General features: G+C 41.7%; 1 protein-coding gene and 1 long non-coding RNA gene across 7 annotated transcripts in view; both read right to left on the bottom strand.

Moving 5' to 3' along the window:
- ARMH3 (armadillo like helical domain containing 3) overlaps positions 1-21,485 on the bottom strand; it is a 122,726-nt gene that overhangs the window by 68,446 nt on the left and 32,795 nt on the right. For all 6 annotated transcript variants that reach the window (XM_064431087.1, XM_064431090.1, XM_064431089.1 and 3 more), the window contains exons 17-22: positions 21,099-21,164; positions 19,950-20,019; positions 18,442-18,502; positions 15,809-15,897; positions 3,013-3,095; positions 2,432-2,558 (exon numbers count right to left, since the gene is read on the bottom strand). In XM_064431087.1, coding sequence (XP_064287157.1) covers positions 2,432-2,558; positions 3,013-3,095; positions 15,809-15,897; positions 18,442-18,502; positions 19,950-20,019; positions 21,099-21,164 — 496 coding nt within the window. The remainder of the gene's footprint in view (positions 1-2,431; positions 2,559-3,012; positions 3,096-15,808; positions 15,898-18,441; positions 18,503-19,949; positions 20,020-21,098; positions 21,165-21,485) is intronic.
- On the bottom strand, positions 11,269-15,785 carry LOC135306708 (uncharacterized). Its single transcript, XR_010367481.1, has 2 exons — positions 12,250-15,785; positions 11,269-11,562 (listed from the first exon to the last, which is right to left on the bottom strand). It is a non-coding gene; the product is annotated as an uncharacterized LOC135306708 (long non-coding RNA).

Genomic DNA, 21,485 nt, shown 5'->3' with positions numbered 1-21,485 from the left:
GAATAATGACTTGAGCCAGAGGAGATGGGAGAACCTGGGTCCTCCAAACTGCTTTCACTATCACACAGACAGTTCATTTTCCCCAGAATCAGGGCAGCATCCCAAGCCTAGAATAGCTCTTATTCCACACACAGCTGTTCTCCTCCAGCTCCTGCTAACACAAGGCTCCATCTGAACTGGACTACATACTGCGGTTAAAACCCTCTCCAGCAATGAAGAATTCTTCCCATGCCCATTTATCTAGAGCTGCAGAGAGGAATTACACATCAGAGTAAAGAAAAAACACTGCCTATAGCAAGAAGGGTGGTGTTCTGCACAGATGGTCTCTGACAGACAGAGCAGATCTGAAAACATTCTGCAACAGAAAGATCTTCTAGGGAATCCAATTCTTTTTTGCCAGAGTACCAAAAATATTTATTTAGGTCAAAATATGTAGTGTTTTTATGGTGGCAGTTACTTGCACAACTCTTGGTAAGCATCAAAACAATAACAGATCCTGCAGCAGATGTTTTGATTAATTTCCATCTTCCCTGAACAAAGGGAATTTTCTATGAATTTTTACATACAGGGTTTTCTGGAGGTTAGACTCCACAAGAAAGGTTCACCCTCAATTTAGAAGTGAAGGAACAGCTCACCATCCAAATTTAGGATCATCCAGAAACATGGATTCTACAAGTGAGTGCTTAAACACAGTGGCTGCATACTTATGCCTATAAATGAAGGACAGAAACTTTCAGTCCTGCAGATCTGGATAAAGTTTAGTTTCAGAACAAGAGAAAAAAAACCAAGTCAACTAGATTCCACATCCACTCCCAACATGGAAAGTTTCAACCACATTAACAGAAAAACTAAAGGACTGAGTAGCTTTCTCATCTGTGCTGATACCCCAGGGCTAGGGGACAGAAGGGTCACTGTAGTCTCAGAGATGGGCTAATAAGCAAAGTGAAGCTATCAGGACACCTGGTAGCTTTCATTAACTTGAGACAGTGCTACCTTCTCCCCTTCTATTCTACCATTTCATGTCATCTGCAGAAAAAAGTTGTCATCTCTGAGTAACATTGTTTTGTCAAACAGTAGGTACTGTACAGGAATATCTGAAGTAATATATTCAGTTCAGGCATTTGCAAGAGTAATTCAATGGGGTTTACTCTACATAGGAGGATAGCAAACATTCATGTGATAAATTGTTTCAACAGCTCAGTTGTGCCTTTTGCAACCCAACTGAGGAAGTATTTGAGTGCATTATTCTTCTATTCCACTTAACTTCAGCTTCTACAGGGGATGGGTTTGAAAAAAATTATTACCTAGTAAAAGCACCTCATCTTACTAGTTGCAACTCTTGGGAGTAGAAAATGGATTAGCAAAAAATCTTATGCACTCAGAGGGCACAAAAATGGCCAAGCAATCCCTTATGTAACAGCTGAAAACATGGGAAAATTTATACAAAAGGGCAGTTTGTTTCTGTTTGCAGTTACAGGGGGTACTCTACTTTTCATTTAGGTGAGGATGTCTCTCCCCCATGTCAGAAGAGGGCTGAGGCCCAACTGTCTGCCCTTTAACTCTCCTTATACACTTATATTAATTCCTGTTGTTCGTTGGGTGATCACGCTGAGAAGGGAGCAGAGGGTGAAGGAATGAAAGGTCCTTTTGGAATGAAGCAAACAAAGAACACAGCCACATTCTTTTTTTCACAGCTTCAAGTATGCAGCACACCAATGCTGCTGCAGCTACCCTGGGCTGCAGGTGCCAGTGTATCACACTGACTGATTATGCCTCCATGCATTCCTTGCTTTTCTTTGCTCCTCTTCCCTGCTGGGTGTCACTTGGCTCCCTTCCCTCTCTCTTGAAGGATGGCAGCTTCTCCCTGTTTTGCCAGGGGGCACATTCTTCAGTCCAGCGACTCACTTGTCACTGCAAGCAGGTTTCTGAGGGCTGTTTTCTTGGTTGTTTTGGCAATGAGTGAAGTAGATGTGATTTGTCTAGCACAGCAAGCTTCTTGCTGTAAGTTTCTCAAATTCTTTTCCAAATTCTCATTTGCATTCAGTGTTTCTCTATGCTGGGTGGCTCTGCAGCATGTACCTGCTTTTTGACTCGAAATTGTCAAATGTAATAGAGGAAAACGACACAAAATGCATGAAATACCACACACTCCTTTGTGACAATAAATTTATATTTCCAACATTAAGTGACAGAGGGAGAAACAAGGAGCCTGTTCATATATTTTTGTGACATTAAAAAAAACCTTCTCCTTTTATAAGTTTATCCCTCTCTCAGATCTTAACTTACCAACATGCCCTAGTAGACAAAACATGCTCACCCAGCACAGCACACATCAGTAGCAGGTACTCAGGAAACACTTGACACAAACATCCCTCTTGCACCACCCTCACTTCCAGGCAGCAGCAGTCCTGACGAGTCAGGAGGTACTCACCCATAGAATAAAGGTTGTCAAAATTCTGGTGCATGCGAATGATTTCATAGTACAGCTCATCATAGCTGCTGGGAGTGGGCAGAAATGTGTCCCCGTAAGTGATGAACATGTTGAACAGGTTCACAACCTATACAAGTGAAAAGAAGTTGCAACAGGAACATTTATCCCAAATCTTTCTGCAACAGAAGCAACACACATTATGTCCAAAACCTTCAAAGGAATAGCTTGCAGTTGCAGCAGATTTTCCTTATAGCACCAAAGAGCCAGACAAGAAGCTTAAATACTGTTTTATCTAGGGCCAGAAACACATGTTTCTATTTTGCATATAAAGGACCACAGAACAATAACAAAAAAAAAAAAAATTAACAAATCTGGAAAATTAAACTAGGCTTTTCCTCACAGACTTCTTTATTTCAATGAGCCAACCCTATAGTGAGTCCAAGCACTGCCCTTTCCAAACACCTAGTGAAACCAGCCATGATATTCCTCTGCTTCATGGCCTTGTTCTCATATCTCCTAATATTAATTCACAATTAAGTTGTTAAAATTAAGAGGATTTGTGCAAGGGTAAAGATGCTCACCATAAGAGCAAGGGTGAAGATGTTGTGCTTGGCCAGCAACACAGTCTCATTAGACATGAGGAACTTCAACAAGTTGATCAAAGCTAGGAGAAAATAATAAGTACTTTTTAAATACTATAAAAAGCAAAGCCATTCTCAACAAGTCACTTGTAAACAGATGCATTTACATTATCTAGTGTAAATTAAACTAAATGCCAGCTATTCACCTCAGAAATATACCAATTTATATGTAGGGTTTGGCGGTGCCTTTTGTTACTAAAACACCATGCCAAACAGGTAAGTGACAGCTATTTTGCCTTCCCACATTTATTCTCCTTCACTGACTTCCCAATCAAACCTACTCAGGCTCAAGGTACGTCTCTTGTTAACTCGGTCAGTTCAAGATTTTTCTGTCTGCTGGATCCTGGAGTGAGCTTTGGGGTTGGAGAATCCAACTGTCTCATTTCTGCTTCATATATCACCAACATGATGTATGCATAGTCAGCCCCAAACTGTCACTCTTGTTGATACCCGCAGTTATAAAAAATAAAAAAGGTAAGAAAACCCCCACAGCACAGCTTTTCTGTAGCTCTGTGTCAGTGCTGCTGCACTGTAAAAAGAAGGATGTAGTACTTTATTGTGCCAGTTATCTGGGGCTGTGCCGTAAAGATTACAGATCTGGTTCACACTTGTCTTAAATAATAAAACAACAAAAGCTGCTGCTGTAACCACCCAGTATCAGTTAGTAACAGTGGTAATTAACAAAAAGGTTGGCTAAAAATGCTTTAATCAAACAGACTTTACAATAAACAACTGCATTTCTTGCACTTGAATAGAATGTAAAGTTTCTTATCTTTTTTTTTTCCTAGTTGTTGAAATTTTCAGAAAACTAGGTTCTTCTGCATTATAGCTGTTCAGGAGTGAAAGCTGATGCCTGACTAGAAGAGGTTCTTCATGTACTCTCTGCTCTGAAGTCAACACATTTCAAGACTTAAAACATCTGAATTAAGATGTCCTGAAAAGTCAATGCTGGAACACTTTACACCCCTTTTTAAAAGGTTCTTAATTATCTACTAAGCAGTAACTTAATCAGTAACTTCATCCAACAGAACAATACCACGCATTACTCCTATTTCTTACAGGCACAAGTACAATTTGTTAATCCATTTCCCCCCCACCATTACACATGTGTCACACTCTATCCAGTAACTGGTGAGAAAATAAGCTGTGGTTTGGGACAACTCCACAGTGAATGCAGAAAAGACCATTCAGCCCAAGGTACAGGCTATGAAACAGGAAGAGATAAAGCACAGGGAACTACAATGAGGTATGGGCAGAATTTAGATACTCATCCCCTTTCAAGATTACAAAGTAATCACAAAAGGTAAAATCAAAATACCTAAAGCAAAACCATGCGAACACACCGGTCAGATCTTGAATTAAACAAAACTGTCAGATTCTGAATGCAGTCCTGCAACCTCTACTCTACAATACCAGAAGTTCGCCATGAGTATCACAACTTTATACATGCACACCCAAAGGGAAGCCTGCAGCCCCACGGCGGGTATTTACTCATCACAGGCAGAAGCTACTTCTGTCTCATCTTCCAGCAGGTGGCTGATGCTGAACTGAAAACCAGGAATGAACAAAATTCTCTGCAAACTCCAGACATGCAAGTGATGTATCTTTCAGAGCTATTCCAGGATTAACCATCGGCTATAGCATTTCTCCCTTCCGTGTCAGCAGCTCACCTCATGAAGCAGATACATTAACACCTTTTCAATCCAGCCACATAACTCTCCAACCATCATCACCCCATCATCAGACAAACTCCTGGGACCAAAAGCAGAGCCTGGATTCCACACTAACACAGCTCTGAAAATATCCCTGTCAGTTCTTTTTCTGCAAAACAAACGTTTCAAAACAAAGTAGCAGGTACAGATGGGCTCTCCACCAGAGCAAAGATCCAGCTAAAACCAGGTTGCCAAGGTAACCAAACCTCCACAGCAAAAAAGTCTCCCGCAGTCAGTGCCTTGGACTGCAGACAGCTGCCCTGCATCTCTGTCACAGCAGCTCATGGGCCATTTCTCCATCTCACAATTACAAGCTTGATTTTACCTTCTTCCCAGCCACAAATCCACAGGGCCACAGCTCATGACCAGGTGCTGCTGTTCAATTGCCACCAGCTGGGGTTTTGGAAGCAAAGTAGCAGAGCTCTGGATTTCCTATGGCAAGTTGTGAAGAAGCCCCATGATCATTTTTTTGCCTCTTACCCTCCCACACGTGCCCTGCTGAATGTCCTTTGTCAGCTGGTCATGGAATAGCCTGACAAGAAGCCACCACCAACCACCCAAAAACAGTGAACATGGAAGCTGTCCATGGTGAGGAGAAACTATTTTTAGAAGACTGAGTGTATTTGTCCAGAGCACAAGCACCCACCAAATGACAAGGACAAGCACTCTACAACTGCCCACTGCAGCAATTCTCACAGACCACCCTGAAGCACTTGTATTGCTCTCTATTGGTGACAACACTTGAAGGAGAACTTTCTCTGTTCTACATTTGTTTCAGCCATTGTGATGAATCTATGTTTAATTTTCCTGCTTCAGTTAGAAAGAAGACAAAAGATTACCTCTGCTTGAAATCAGTATTTATACCTGAATTGCACTGAATCATAGCCCACTCAAAACTATCTGTGCTGTTCCTTCCTTAAGAACTAGGAAGGAGAGGGACATGCTTCACACGAAGAAGAAACTGAGTGTGGGCTCAGAGCCTGGTCAGAAGAACTAACCCATCAGAGGTCTACAGTCACTGTGTGCCCTGCACTGAAAAATTTATCTGCTAGGAAACCACACATTACTAAAAAAGTTGCAGTGTTCCTAACTGGGATACCTACTACATCAATGCTAAAAGAGCAACCAATCTTTTTCCACAGCAGCACATTCTGCAGCAGCCTCTACTCAAGTGTCTCTAAGGACCACAAACACTGTGGAACCTTTAAATCCCTCTGCCATGTCTCTGTAGTTTGTTTGTAAGGCAGATCCTGTACTGAAAATTAGGACAGCTATGCCCTGAAGTTTTCAGAACTAGCAACTTTTAGATCTGGCTTCATATGTCTAGTGCCCTTCAGCAACAATTACACACACAAAATAAACCTTTAGAGGAAAGTCCAACTGACTGAACACCCCTCTGCCCTTGAGCTCCAACAGAGCACTGATGCTACTATTCCTAAACAATCTGAAGCCAAACCAGATGTGTCACATTTTCCCTGCTGCAATCAACTGTTTGCCTCTCACACCCCACCTGCAGACTGCCCTCTCTAGCCAGGAAATTATCTTTTTTTTTTTTTTTTTTTTTTCCCCCAGCAGAGGAGCAATTCAGTCTCCCAGCTGCACAGGCAGACACAAATGTGTTCCTTGCTTGGGCTCAGCCACCTTATCCCAAATGATGCTCCAGGATTTAACAGCAATGGATGGTTTGGGTATGAGATCTATTTCAACATTAACTGGAAAACAGCACCATTTTTGCAGTACCCTCTACAGCCTTTTTTTCCTCCCTAAAGATATATATTCTTGGCATTCATTAGCAGGACCTGAAACACCCACTGTGGTGAGTCTTGGAGCATCCATAATTTCACAATACAACAGTGTCACTAGGACTTCTATAGCAATAAAGGGAGAAGGCTGTAACTAAACAAACAGCCACCAGTGTGTTCATGTAAGTGACCTGAGCTGAGTACACTGGCTATGCTTCTTAAATCAACAAGAAGAGAACACAGCTTTGGACACCTATGTTTAGAGCCTCAAACCCAAGCAGACAAGCATGCTGAGGGGACACAGAGCCACGTGACAGGCTGTATGTGAAAAGTGGTATATAACAGGTTGGCTCTTGGACAATTTTCTCTCCAAAGGATTATTATAGCAAAAGGATGAAAAGTGACATCACGGATATCCTCCCTACTTTTTAAACTGAAATGACTGCAGTGAAAGAACCTCTTAGCTCTTTTGCTGCACAGCTGCTTTTGAAGACACTTTCCCTTATCAGCTTCTGTAGCCACGCTGTCTGCCAAGGAACAGCAGTACTCGTGCTCAGTCATTTGCTGCCCTCCCTCAAGGCAGTCCTCAGTGAGAAGACTGTGAGCAGCCATCATCTCTCCTTTTCTTCCACCAGGAAAGAGGTAATTCCTGTTACAGCTGCCTCCTTCTCCTATTCACATAGCAGACTTACCTTCTCCCCCTGTAAGCCTTGTTTCAAACAGAAGTATATTCAGCCCCAGGTGAATTTGGATTCACACAAAGTTGGGTTTTTTTAATTTAGTGTCTCAGAGTTCTCTGTTTGGATCATGTCTAATGCAACAGGACCACGGAGATAGGCCAAGAGAAAAGGGGGGAACAAAGTAGTACTATTATCCCCTGGGCAAGTCAGAATGTAGCACAGACTCTGCCAGGAGCATCAGAAGGCTCTGATGTGTTATTGCACAATGGAGCAGGAGAGAAAAGCCCTGAAACACTCATCAATGAGAGCTGGATGGGTTGAGCACAGTACAGATGCCTCTGTCACTGCATCTGCTCCACTTACAGGTCAAGGATCTTCTAATGGTGCATATAATGGCCCTCAAGAAAGGAGCAAGGCAGAGAGAGATGTGAGGGCTCCTCAGCTGCAGTATAACATCCATTAACAGCATCCAGTGCTCTACTAAAATTCTCCAATTTTCTACCCTTCAACTTTCAGGGCACACAGGGAAGAACAGTGATTTTTCCATTCCCTTTAGAAGTCACCATTGAACCAACAGTGTATTCAGTATCCTCTTTCCAGTGTCTCAAATCACAACCCCTTAGAAGAATCCCCACCCATCTATCACTAGAAGGCAGCTGATCATGACATCTGGGCAACACTTCCATGCTGCAGAGAAGCCATCTGTCTACAAGTGCTTCAGCAGCACAGTAACCACCCTGCACCTCCTACAGCCATCCTGTTCACATGTAGATACTTCCAAGGCAAGGTCCACATTACTCACTGTAGCACAAGGTAAGCCAGATCTGGTTAAGGCCTAGCACAACTAAGGCTGCAACTAGGAATAGAGTGGATTAGATTCTTCAGGAAGCAGCAATGGTCTTTCTGTGTTTCAGTTTTTCCAACATACAAGAGAAAATGGGAGCATTCTGTCTGCAACAGCACTGGAAGTATAAATAGAGCAACACCACGAGCCCTGGCTGTACCTGGCCAGATCCAAGGTCCACCTATGCTTAGTGTTCTGTCTCTAAATGGTCAACATCAAACATTGTTGAAAAACAATAGGCCAAACAATGCTTTCTCTGATGTTCTTCCAGATTCCAAAACTCAGCATGATTCCCTTACATGAGGGAAATTACAGCACAGAATGTGAAAAAAGCAGATCCTTACAACATGCCAATACCACAACGACAAGCAGTCCACTCTCTTGTTCCAGACTGGAAGTCACAAGGGCTAGGCTAGGATAACCACACAGCCCACTGTGCAGCTATGAGGAGAAGAGACCCCAGAACAGAGTAATCACCTCTAGAAAATGCTACACCTGAAAGGCAATTTGGATTTAGGGAAGCAAAAGGCTCAAATATGACACTCTGAGATGACCTAAGTGTTAAGAGGGCGCAGATCTGGCCACATTCAGCTTTGGCACTCAGAAGAACAATGATCAAAACAAACTCAGCAGGAGATGAGACTCTACAGATTGGGTTTGACAGGAAAGAACCAATAGAGGTATTTTCCAGATAGAGCTGTAGGAATAGGAATCCTGTCAGAGAAATAGTTACATTGCTATTACAAACTAACACACCAGAACTCCCTGAGGCACAAACTATCCCAGCACCCTTGGACAAGTGAAACAATTACTCAGCGACAGCACTTGCAGCTTCCTGTCAATCAGCATTAGAACACAAGACTCTTGCACCAACGCTGCAGTCCCCTCTCTGGGGAGCAGGGGAAGCAATAAAAGCTCTGTCAACATCATGAGCCAACATGCTCCAGCTCCTGCAGCCTGCTGTAACAATCACCTGCCCCTTGCTGCCACAGGCACTGCCGAGTTCCTCCTCCCAGCCACCACAGCTCTGTGGCAAAAAGCAGCTGGCAATGGCAGGCTCTCTCCCCATCACCAGCACTCCACAGCTGCCCTCTCTTTCCCCCATGGCTCGCTCTCAAGGGTACAGCCATGAAAGCAGGCTGCTTGCTTAATGAGAATCAACAGCCTGCCAGAGGGCTGGAGCACATGCTGGCACAAGCCATCGCTCCCAGGATTAGTGGAGCAGGCTACTTCACTTCCAAGCCTTTACTCTCTTTATACAGCCCCCACCCCTGGTACTCACTGTTCCCACCTAAATGGAGCCAACAGTGTGAAATTGCAAGCTTAATGGAAATGCTGATTGCTGATGCCAGAGCAATGCTGCTAGATGGCAATCCAGCAAGCAATAAGAAATAACACAAATTTTCCAACTTCAGCTAAAGCTCTGATGAACAATATGCTTTTTTCTTACAAATAAATAAATAAATATTTTTAAAACCCACACCCACAAGCTTCATCCCTCTTTAGAGGAAAGGGTAGTATTGAGCTCAATTCTGTTTTGTCTGATAGTGCAGGTTCACACTGCTAAACAGCAGTCTTGGGAGTTAACGTTGCACATTTTTGCCTCAGGTTTTAAAACTGTAAAGGTGGAGAATCTGGAGAAAGAGAAGAAATATTGTGTGAGAACATGGAAAGACTGCAAGGTAAGGAACCCAGGAGTGATGCTGCTTGAACACAAAAAGGGGCATGGGATAAATTACTGCATTCTGAGTGCTGCAATCCCTCGTGCTGATAAACAGCTTTGAACAGCTGACTGTAACACTTCTATCATCAATGGGACCCTTTCCCAGGAGAAATTATCACACTATCTCCACTAGGTCACTATGATCTGCAAACTGTTAGTGATCCACAATCAAGTTCTCCAGCATTTGCTGGCTTTATTTAAAACACGACAGAGCAACATATCTGGATGAGACCTACCAGGCTGAGGCAGGATGACCAAAAGGTTGCCAGACTTTTATCCATGCAAATTACTAAAATCTATTTGTGCTTATCTGAGCAAGGCTATGTTGAGAAATTCCCACCCTCATCTCACCTGGTGATCAATAACAGCGACAAATCTTACATTATTCTTTTTCTGTTCATTAGCTATCAGGGTCAAACTCTTTACCAGCAGTATCAAAATATGCTAACATAAAGTAAAGGTAAACTAGAATTAAGTAAAACCAGATAGGTCTTCCTAAAAATGACCCATGCAGGGAATTTAGAACATTCTCCTTTACAAGAAAGCAACTGAGTTTCTGCATTTCTTACACTATCTTCTTTAAGAGTTTAACACCAGGGTATTTCACTAAGTGGCTGGAGTGCTATCATGAAAATATTCTAGCTTTGGTTGAAGGAGGTAATGTGGAAAGGCAAGCATGACATTGTCCCAGCTTTGTTCCAGGTGAGAATGACAGCAGAATACTACAAGCAGACATTTGCAGTCTTCCTTCTGACCTTCCTATCTTGCTCCCTGTGAGCTTTGTAAGATGGGACTGGGGTTTTCTTTGGGGTAACATGGAGTTCTGCCAGGAGTACAAATTAAATAAATCAATTAATATCAACCCACAACACACACCACAACTACAAACAAAAATTATTTTATAAAACCATCTTTCAATTTCAATCCTTTCCTGAACTCCTTCAGTATGACAGATATATCATACTGTGAAACAGATAACAGGATTAACAATTGCATTCCTGAACCCAGCTTGGGCCAACACAGGACCACATACCAGAAGCACCAACACTCCCATAATAAAGAAACCAGGACCCCCTAAGGGCTGCAAACTCCCAGTATGTATTCCACGGCCCACAGCAGCTACAGCCTTTGGTTTGTGTGAGAAACCAACTCATTTGCTAACTGGCCAAGCAGCTCTATGGTCTTCCATACTCTCATGGCAACCAGTGACCAGGAACTTTGCCAGTGAACTCAACTGTCTGGGACACCAGTGTGTGAATCCTGCCTCCACAAGAGCTGCAAGATGATAAGCTTCCCTTGCCAGATAGCTGCTGCAGAAAGTGACAGTGACAGCTGGATTACAGATGAAGGGAAGACACAACATCACCTGACTTCCAGTCTGTTCAGCAACATAAATCAGAGGGTTGAAGCAGACCTGATCAACAGCTGTAGAACCAGAAATTACATAGCTAATACACTCTCAGTAATCAACATTTAGATCACAAAAATAATAAAGCAAAGTGATTAAACAGTTTAATAAAGCAAAGTGATTAATTAAATATGCACTGCATAAGGGCAGTATTATACATACTGAAAGTTGGGGGGAGATTCTCCACCACAAAAAATTGCTTCTTTATTTTAAAATCTTCCACAAAGGAACCTTTCACATTTTTAGTATGCATCTAAAAAAATTTTGAATGCAGTACTACCCTTGTTATAAATACAGAACCTGACAAAAAGATCTGAAGAGTGAACAAAAAGGAAAAAAGTATTTTGTCTAGTAGCATTGTAGAAGTCTTCTTTGATAACCCTAAAATGAAAAAGGAGAAAAATTAACTTCTTGATGGTGCTACATATTTGAAGCATCCTTATTTTAACAGTGCATTCGGCAAATCTACCAAATTAATTAAGCTACAAGATATGGAACTACAGCCTTATGTTAAAACAATTTGAAAATTGATCCTCAACACTTACTAATAGCAATACCCACTGTTAATCCTACTTTGCATTCAACTACCCCAATAAATAGCTATTTTGCCATTATTATTATTATTATAATTCAGATTTTTTAGGATCTACTCTTGCTACTAGAAGTCTTTATTAGTATTGCTTTTCTGTTTCTTTAAACACAGCTTGTGCTTAAAGCAAGCCATAGCAACTGCAAAGAAGTTACCTGCACCCCCTAAGCTCAGCGTGAATTGCTCAAGCATTGCTAATTTTGAAGTGGGAGGAGTTGAAGAAATGAGGTCTTTTTATATAAAAAGCTTAAATGACTCATGAAAACTCTTCTGGCATAGCTCATACATGCTTGACAACAACAACAACACATATAGCACTGTCCATCACTCAAGTGCTGTACGAAGCAGCCCAAGAACACTGGACATAACAGGCTATTCCTGAGACCAGTGAACTGGCTGTTCCCAAGTTTCCTAACTGGCTCTAGGAAGTACCTTACATTTGACATTCAATTAATCAGTGTTTAAAAAGAATAAGGTACCTGGCATAACAGTCCAGGAGACTTCCAGTTGGCCAAAATGTCTGCAAGCAAACAGGTCAACAGAGTCATATCTACTTAGAGTTTCTGACCTTGGCCAAATTTCCAGGCTAGTACCAGCAATGGTACATTGTCAGTGGTGAAAAACCTGAAGATTTTCTTTAGCACTCAAAGGGAAGAGCTGCACACTAATCAGTGATGGAACAGAAGTGAACAGACTGCTGAAAAGGGCTACTAAAAAAGAAGCAAGGTCAACAGACATTTCTTGATCTGAATGTCTGGTCCACCTAGTAGCTGCCTTGGCCAATCACTTTCATAGGTTAATCAGATTACAGTTGCTTTTCACTCTCCAGCCCTCTTTTAAAGATGTTCCAGAATTTAGCTCTACTAGTGAAGTGATATTTATTTTCACACTGCTTTTAGCCAGAACTAGCTTCTACATACTACTGTTACCACCCACAGATTTTTCTTTCTGTCAATCCTGTTTCCAGCTCTCAAATCCCTGCATCTTTCTCTGTCACCTAAACATTCTTGGTCATCTGGCCAGCAAAGCCAGACATTTATACTGCTTTGAGTGCCATTGCCCTGGTCCCTTAATTTAATGTGAAGAAATTATTCCAATAGAGAAGCTCAGCTGGATCACATCCAAAGACTGTAACAATATTGTTCTTCTTTAAGCTCAGATGTTGCAGAAGAAAGTTCAACAGAAATAAGATCATATGGAAACAATGTGCCAAATAGTGGCACATCCAAAAAAAGCATAAAGTATTACAGACTGCATAAACAGCATGATACGTGTCCTGAGAGATGCCAAAGCACCTGGCTCCACTGCTTTTCCCTGCCATCACTGCAAATTAAAATCAAACAGAGTAAATGCAGCAACTCTCAAAGTGCTGCTGGCCTTCCATACTGAAGACAAAGCATCCACAAAGGAAGAGCATCAATCCATCAGATGACACCCAAGTGGCTTTCCTTAATTTAGAGATTAGCTAACATTAGAATTGGCAAGTGAACAGAAGGCTCCATACACTGCTACTGCTTCCACCTACAGCCTTTCTCTCAGCTCCCCCGCACCCTACACCGACTACCTGCCCCCAGTACTCTCTTTGTCTTCTTCTCCCACTCAATTTTCTGCCTGAAAAAACTCTCCTCCTTTCATGTGCCAGGTAGAACTCCCTCCCTTTCTTTCAATACTTCCTTACACAAATTCCCTCCAGCTTCTTTGTTCCACTCAGCTCTGTTGGGGGGCCTCCACTGCTATTATCCACACTGCATCACAGGGACACTGCTCAAGTCGTCACACACTTTGTCATTCCAGAAGACAAGTGTGGGCTTGAAGACCTTCTGTAAAGCACACCTGATGGGGCAACCTGGCATCTCAGACCTTAGGTGAATAGCTGCTCCCTCCTGGCTGTTCATCCAGCAGTGATAACTAACTCTTCGATCCAAAACAAAAGCCTGATGGTCATATGAAGGACAGAAATTAATTCAGAAATATTGTGCTCTGGTTTGGAATTGTCTGTCACATAGATCAAGACCACAGAAAGAGACATTCTTTCACATCAAAGGCAGCAGCATTCTGGGTAATCAAAGAGCAACCTTGACAGGGTCAGAGTTAAGTATGAAACAGATCTCAGTACAGGGCTGGCAATTAGCATTTGTTCTGTAACTTATACAGCATTCTAGAAGCACACCTGGAGCAGCCAGGACCTGCCCTTTTACAGGTGTATGCACCATTTCACCCAAGGTCTTCCAGCCTCTATAAATCACTTAAGCAGCTACAGAAGAATCTCTCTGCTCACCTCAACATCCTATTAAAAAATTTTTTTGAAACATTCTACAGTAGTTTACTCTCAGGAGAGGATCACCTAAAATACACAAAAATCTATTGTAAGCATGGAGCTCTTCAGCTACATCAGGTGTGCCAAGGTTTCAGTTCCTTCAGAGAAACCTGACCAACCCAAGTGTTTTTATATTACTGCTTTGCTTTCAAAACATGTGCAGTACTTAATATTTCTGAGGCACTTTATGTTTCCAAAGGTCTATATAAACACCAGCTAATTAGAGACAGCTAACAAGAATATCCCAAGACGCAGAATCTCAGTGTGTAGTGAGTATGTTAATGTTTTCTCCTTCCCTAAAATAGGGAAAGTTAAGGATTTAAAGATGCCTACAAGTGTGCTCCCTGAACTATGGAACAATATGTTCAAGGAAAAGGTGCTATATTTCAAACTTCCCTTCTGCCAGTGTGTAGAAAAGCAGAAAATTCCAGCCTGGCCAAATAGAAATGGCTCAGGTTCACTGTAACTGCTGAGAAGATACCACACACAGTGTCAGATGCAATTTCCATTCACAACAGACATCCACATTGTACACACTCATCTCCTGAACTGGCACTACACTACAGCCATGCCTCTAGGGGCTCTGTTCTGAGGAAAACAACAGTAAAGGAACTGCTAATCCCTTAATTAGTGGCACCCACTTCACCTTCTGCAGGAATAATTTAGAAAGTCTGAATGGGCCACATGTCACACAAGATGAAAATTCAGTAACTGAAAATGACTCAGGCTGTTGGTTCACTTCTCAGTACCTACATCTCAGCTGGGCAAGGCAACTGAAGGGAAGTACTCAGTGTCAATTGAGAACAGCTTCACAAACCACTGATCAAATTTACCTCTTTCAAATTTCTGATGGGACTTGCATTACACCAGGCAAATCACTGATCCTAGGTCTCAAGCACAGCTCCAGGAATACACAATTAGGGCCACGTTCCCTTGAATTTTCACAAAGGTCTTGTTTAAGCCACACCAGCAAGGGGATTAACTGTACATTCCTGGCTGAGCTACCTCACTGGCTAGATAAGAACTGAAGCACAAACCATACCCACCAAAGACACTGATAGGTCTCGTCATCCATTCTGCTACTCCTCTGCCCAGCCCTCCCACACAATGACTGCAGCACATGAGAGTCCTACAAAGCTGTCCACTGGATTATGGCAGACTCCACAACACTTATTTATCTACCTCAGGATGCAAGTGGCACGAACCAGACCATCTACCATTGACTCAAAGGTCAGAGTTAAAAGCCTCTCTCCCCTCACACTGACATTTCAAGGCTGCTCCCTTTAGGAGCTGCATACTCTATTCTATGTGTGAGCATCTCTTGCAGTAAAAGGAAAAGCAAGGTCCATCTCCCTTTAGCCAAGAGCCTACCTCCTTTCTACTCACAACTATCAGAGAGAGAAATACTACTCTATAAAACATTACTCCATTTTCTCCAATCAGGTAAAGAGAGACTCAGGTAATGGAACAGAAAAACAAAGACATTTGGATACCATAGTGAGCAAGGAAGACAAGGAAGTAAATTAGCTACCATTATGATAATGAACTGGCTTTCCAAAGGAGGCAATTTGCATGTAACAACTATGAAGCAACATAAAGATGCTTTAACAGAACTGCTGCTTGCTTTTCATCCCTGCAGCAATGGAACAAGCAGTCACGGCCACAAAACAACCATCACTGTGGCTTTTTCCTCTTTGACTGTCTCTGCAGAGGCCAAGTACCTGACCAGAGCTCCCTCCAAGTGTAATGAAGCCTCACTCTGCATTTCTTCTGGTAGCACAGCAGCTTGTGCACAATCTGAATGCACCGTCTGGAAAAGAGAGGGCAAAGGATTAATGACATTGCATCTTCCCACAATTCTACAGCAAGCCTGGAAATATTGCTGAAATCAGCAGCAGGGAAATAGACAAATTCAAAGACTATCAGAGAAGGATGGGAGTTGTGACTTTTGTCTCCTAAGGGGAATCAACACTCACAAAAAGAAGAATATGACCAAATGGAAAAAGGGGCCTGTATGCCAGTTTACACTCAACAGGATACGACTGACCACAAATATATATTTGCTGTTCAATAAATACTTTTCACTCTTTGCTACCCTAACCTAAGGGCCTCATGAAGTCTACCAAATGAGTTACTTAACTTGCAGTGAGATACTGCAAGCTACTGTAAAATTTGGACACAATAGAGCTTCTCTGTTTCTCTGACCCCAGTGATAAGGTGAAGGAAATGAAGGTGTCAGAGAAACTACAGGATTTTTAGTTTGATTGAGGTATGGTTTAATTACATTAAAAAATAAAAGAAATATATTTCTATCAAGTTCTCCAATCTCCTCAAGTATGAGCTTTGGAATGTTCATGGAATACTCATACAAGCTCTGGAAACCCCCAACAAACAAGTGGTGCATTTGTGAAGTCTCCAAATCCTGTAGGTCTCTATAGCATCTAATGTTCATACAAACTCCTAGGTGCACAAACATTCTTCACAAATAACATCCAAACTAAAAATACAGCACAGTGAGTAAATTCTCTAACACTATTCATTACAGACAAGACAAAAAACATATACAAATTTGAATTTGTCAGGCCAAGCTATTTTTAGCTATTGACATGTAGAAAAAATAGAAGAAAAAATCCCTTTCCCCCCAAATCCTTATTTCTCAAAAACACACTATCTCATTAAAATCCACATCTTTCTGAAAAGACACTGATGATAGACACTGCACATCACATAAACATAGAGAAATTAAATTCTAAAAGTTTGCATGGAATTTATTCAAAATGAGGTGAAAAGTTCAAGACAAGGCTTTAAAACAAGGCTGTAGCAAAAAAAAATATGCAGAAGGTATGCATTATTCTTTTCAGACCCATAGATAATCCCAAAAATAAGGCAGGAACTGACACTAACTTTGAATAAAGGTAAAACTATTTATAATCACTGAGCATGACATTAAGTGCTGCATTTCAAATTGGATTCTCATAAATTCAACCAAGAAAAGGAAGCAAACCAGCTAGGACAGACAGCTGTCCTCAGATCAGGAACAGCAATCCATGTGGAGAGAAACTTCTAATGTTACTGGTACTGGACAATGCCCAGCACCTTTTTACCTCTATATCTGCTTGGCTGTAAGTCAAGTTATGAAGATATCCATCCTGGTGGGGTGTCTCTGGTTGTTAAAAGTTTTGTGCTGAGGATTCATAATACAAATAATGGACAAAAAGTACTCTTAGTCTAAGGAACCTGGATTTCTCTTTTAAATATTAATATGCCCAGCCTTGTGCAGCTTCCTATTGTCACCTCTTAAATGTGCTGCAGAGAAGTATGACACTGCTTGTGCATTCAGAACACCCACTTTGTCTGCAATAACTGTGTCTGCTATGGGATGGTTTCAGACAGGAGCAGAGTGAAAGGACTGCACAAACATGCCAAAATAGATGGATACAAATGTCCACTGATGGTTGCTACTTCTCATTATTTGTAGCGTTACGGAGTTTCTAGATGTGATGCTGCTTTTGAGTCCAAACATTTCACACCTTTCTTGTGAAACTCCAGAGCATTGCACCCATCTACAATTAGTTCTGCAATTGTAATTTTAAAAAAAATTCTCACAAACTCAATTGAACTGCACATGCCTTGAAAAGGCTCCCTAATTGCAAGGTTATTTGGGCAAAATCAGAATATGCTGAAAAGTTACCTTAAGGGAAAACATCCTATGTGTCTTTATCTTTGCTCCAGAATACAGTGCTGTTCACGACTTGGGGAAACTCAGCACTGTACAAACAGTCAGAGCAAAGCCAACAAACTGTCTAAATCCTACTTCTGCCCTCCAGGCTAAAGCAGTACAAAGCATTGGAGAGGCCCCTGTGGGATGCACAGAGTGCTCATGAGCAGCTCTGTCCTCTCCTCTCCTTTTGCCCATTGCTAAGTTTTACCCCTTGCTGCCTAGCAGCATTTCAGGCTTACAGCTCCCTCCCTCTCCACACTGCCTTCCAGGCCTCGTGTCAGTCATCCTCGCTTTTTCAAAAGTGTCTTTTCTGTTTCTAGACCAAGACTCATCTTCTGGGAAGTGGAGATTGCTGCAATGACTCCGCGTTACGAAACTTCTTTTAGACTGAAAAGCTCTTTGTGTTAGATCGAGTAGATTAGGGAAACAGTCTGAAATTGAATTGCTTTCAATTTTCTGGCACACAGAGGATTTTTGAAGTAGAAAAAGTTACTGGAAGAGTTCATGAAAAGCCATCCCACTCCCCACCAACCACAAAGTGTTATTTCAGTCAGAAGATTGCTCTATGAGCAAGATTCTACCTAAATTCAAACTTCAAATGAAATCACAGTGAGTTACCCCACAGACACTTACACATAGAGATCCATAGGAAATTCTTTCATCATGTGTGTTACAATGAATTCCACCATCAAATCTGACAGAAAAGAAAATTATAAAGTAAGTATTGAGCTGGCTACTGTTAGCTTTTAGTAGACTACAAGGAAGTCAAACTGCCCCACCTACCTATCTCTACCAGACAATAGTCCTGCTTAGATGAAAGGGATTTCACTTTTTTGTTTGTTTGTTCTAAAGAACATTAGACATTTGCTACAACTAGAAAAGAACCTACTGGAAACTGAGGGTACATACTGTAATTTGCTTTGAGGCACTGCTTCCCCATATGGTTTCCCCCACTATTAGTCAAATAAAGACTATACCATGAATTCTGATGTTAAAATTGCTCTCATATTTCAAGCCCTGTCAGTAAGGAAAAATTCCATTAAGAAGCACATTTTAGGAAATTATTCAGAAACAATGCACAACCTAGATGCTACTTAAAGAGACATTGTAAATAACACCTATTTTTCCTAAAACAAACTTGGAAGCAAGTAAAGCTAGTTTGATCTCAACACAGGCTAAGCTTTTGCTTAAGACTAATTAGGGGGAAAAAGAAAAAAGCAGAATGTGTCTAACATTTAAGGGCTTCCAGTATGAAGGCAAGAGGCAAAGAGTATAGAAATACAATTGAAAGAAGCTAATCAGTGATAACTGAACATGTGTGGGGGTGTGTTCAACCCAACTTCAGCATGAAATGCTTATACCAATGGTGAGCTGTAACCTCCTAGGGCAGTAACAGCCCAGCAGTGTGACTCAATAGTGACTAGAAACAGTGCAGGTGAAGAATGTATGAGATCTGATAGCTCTAGAAAGATTCTTCATGCAGCTGTTGTGTCTTGGCTTCAACAATCACATTTGAAAATGTTGAAGTCTAAGACTGCTTCTGTACCATCAGGCTGAACAGCCATTCAGGGATCCAGGCTCCATCCCTTTCTGAACCCACATGTGCTTTTGGCCTCCACAGTAACGAGAGTCACAACTTAATCATGTGCTGCATGAAAAGCTTTCAGCTACGCCTCCATATCCACAGGCAAAACCAATCCCAGCTACTAACATTCCTGCTGTTTTTTGGCTCAGAAAAGGCTCAATGCCCAGCAAACATGTTCACAAATATGTTTTTTTGAACCATCGGTCTACCAATATCATATCATCTACAAAGTACTTGTCGCTGCTAGCACACTCACCTAAACACTGAATTTATTAATCAACTGCCCTCCCTCTTGTTAAAAACTCACCTCAAATGGGCCAAGCTGTGTCTGTAAAACTCTCTGTAAATGCATATAGGATTTATTGCTACAGGGCTGCAGTCTCGGATTTGTCTGCGAGGTAGCCATGTACAAAGATGGGCAGGGATTGCTGGAAACATCTTTAGTATGTAACTGTCCTTTTAAGTCTATCCACTGCTCCATTTAATCCTCAAATCTCACATTTCCATTGCCCAACAAGCACACTATCTGTTGTTAAGGGGCTCTGGCCACACTCACCGAGCACCGCGCACACCAGCGGGCGGCAGGGCAGGTTCTTGTCTGCTGCTTTCTTCCGATGCCTCATTGGCTTCAAACACACAAAGATGAAAACAAGTCAGCAGAAGCCTCAAGTGACAGTCTGTGTATTACTGTATTTTTCAAGCAAACAGTACAATCAGCACAGGCTTCCTTTTGTCTTTTTCTCCAACTGCCATTTTATACATACTAACCCTAAAGACCATGGCTGGAGCAAAATTGTGCCTGCTTTCCAGCATGCTGATACTGGGGGCTTGTTTCTATAGCTGTATAGCTGGAAGGCACTGTTCTACTGAGGGGAGGGACCCCAAGACAAAAACAAATCACACAGAAATTCCTACCCCTTGGTTAACATACTGATTTGTTTCTGACCCAGAAGTCTGATTGGTATTCTTAACAGTGTGTACAGTAGTTAATGGCTTTGGTGTTCATTGTAACAGACCAGAAAGGCTAACTGGATATAAAATCTGTTGTTAAGGGGTGATGACTAGCATTCTTGCAGTATGGTCTCCATAAAGCAAAATGTTTGTTTCTTTCTTGAACAGTGAGTGACTTTCAAGTGCTGCTTCACTGTCAGATGAGGTGAACTTTGTGCCAGTACCACAAAGACAAAATGCATCAAGTTAGGATAACCATTCAAGTTACTCCTAAGTGCAGAACTTCATAAGCCAGGTAAGGACACTTCTACCACAGGAAAAAGCTCTGGAAAAAATACTTTCCTCCCTGAAGGTGAACTACTCCACCCAGAATAAGCCAAATAAGAGCACTCAGTGTAACTCCAGCTGGCTATTATGTATCACATGAGGGCTAATGCTTGCTGGAGATTAAGGCAGAACATTCTCCCCACCACTGATTTCCTCAGAGACCTCGTAATACACAGCTCCTCGCCAGCTAGACAGGCCTCTAAATTCACTGACAGGGCAAAGAGCTCTTTGTTCTTTGAAGAATGGAGACATTGTGAGAGCAATTTCAAAATCACTCTGCAACTACTGCATTTCTGACAGTAGTTCCACATTGCCTTAGCAATGTAGGTTAGATGTCTGTGACACAATTTTCAACATATACTTTTCATACATACTCAAATCCTCTGTGTTAGCATTCTAAAGAGAAAATCTGGAGGAAAAGACTCACCATTCTGTGTAGGTTTACGCGAAAATTCATGTTGTCATCATGAAGAAAAGCATTTGCATATTGATCCTATTGAAAAGGGCAATAAAAGGAAGGAGATATGAAAAGCCCAACACCCTACAGTTGCCTTTCAAATCACGTGTTTCAGTGTAAAACTCCCAAGATACAACCACAAAGCTATAAAGCCACCTGTTCATTTCTTCTTTCCCACCCATGTTTCCAGTCACACAAAAAGTAAACCCCTCCTGATCCCCATTCCACTTTAGAAAAATAAATTGCTAACAAAACAAGCAGTAGTTCATTCTAACTTTCTCCTCCTTTGCTCATTAAACTCTGACTGTAGACACCATGGTGTCACAAGTTTAACAAGTGCTCCAGGTATATATTATA

Source organism: Passer domesticus, chromosome 8 (assembly GCF_036417665.1).
Source record: "Passer domesticus isolate bPasDom1 chromosome 8, bPasDom1.hap1, whole genome shotgun sequence".
Classification (NCBI taxonomy): Eukaryota; Metazoa; Chordata; class Aves; order Passeriformes; family Passeridae; genus Passer; species Passer domesticus.
The sequence above is the reverse complement of the archived record's forward strand: the minus strand, read 5'-3'. Positions and strand labels throughout refer to the sequence as shown.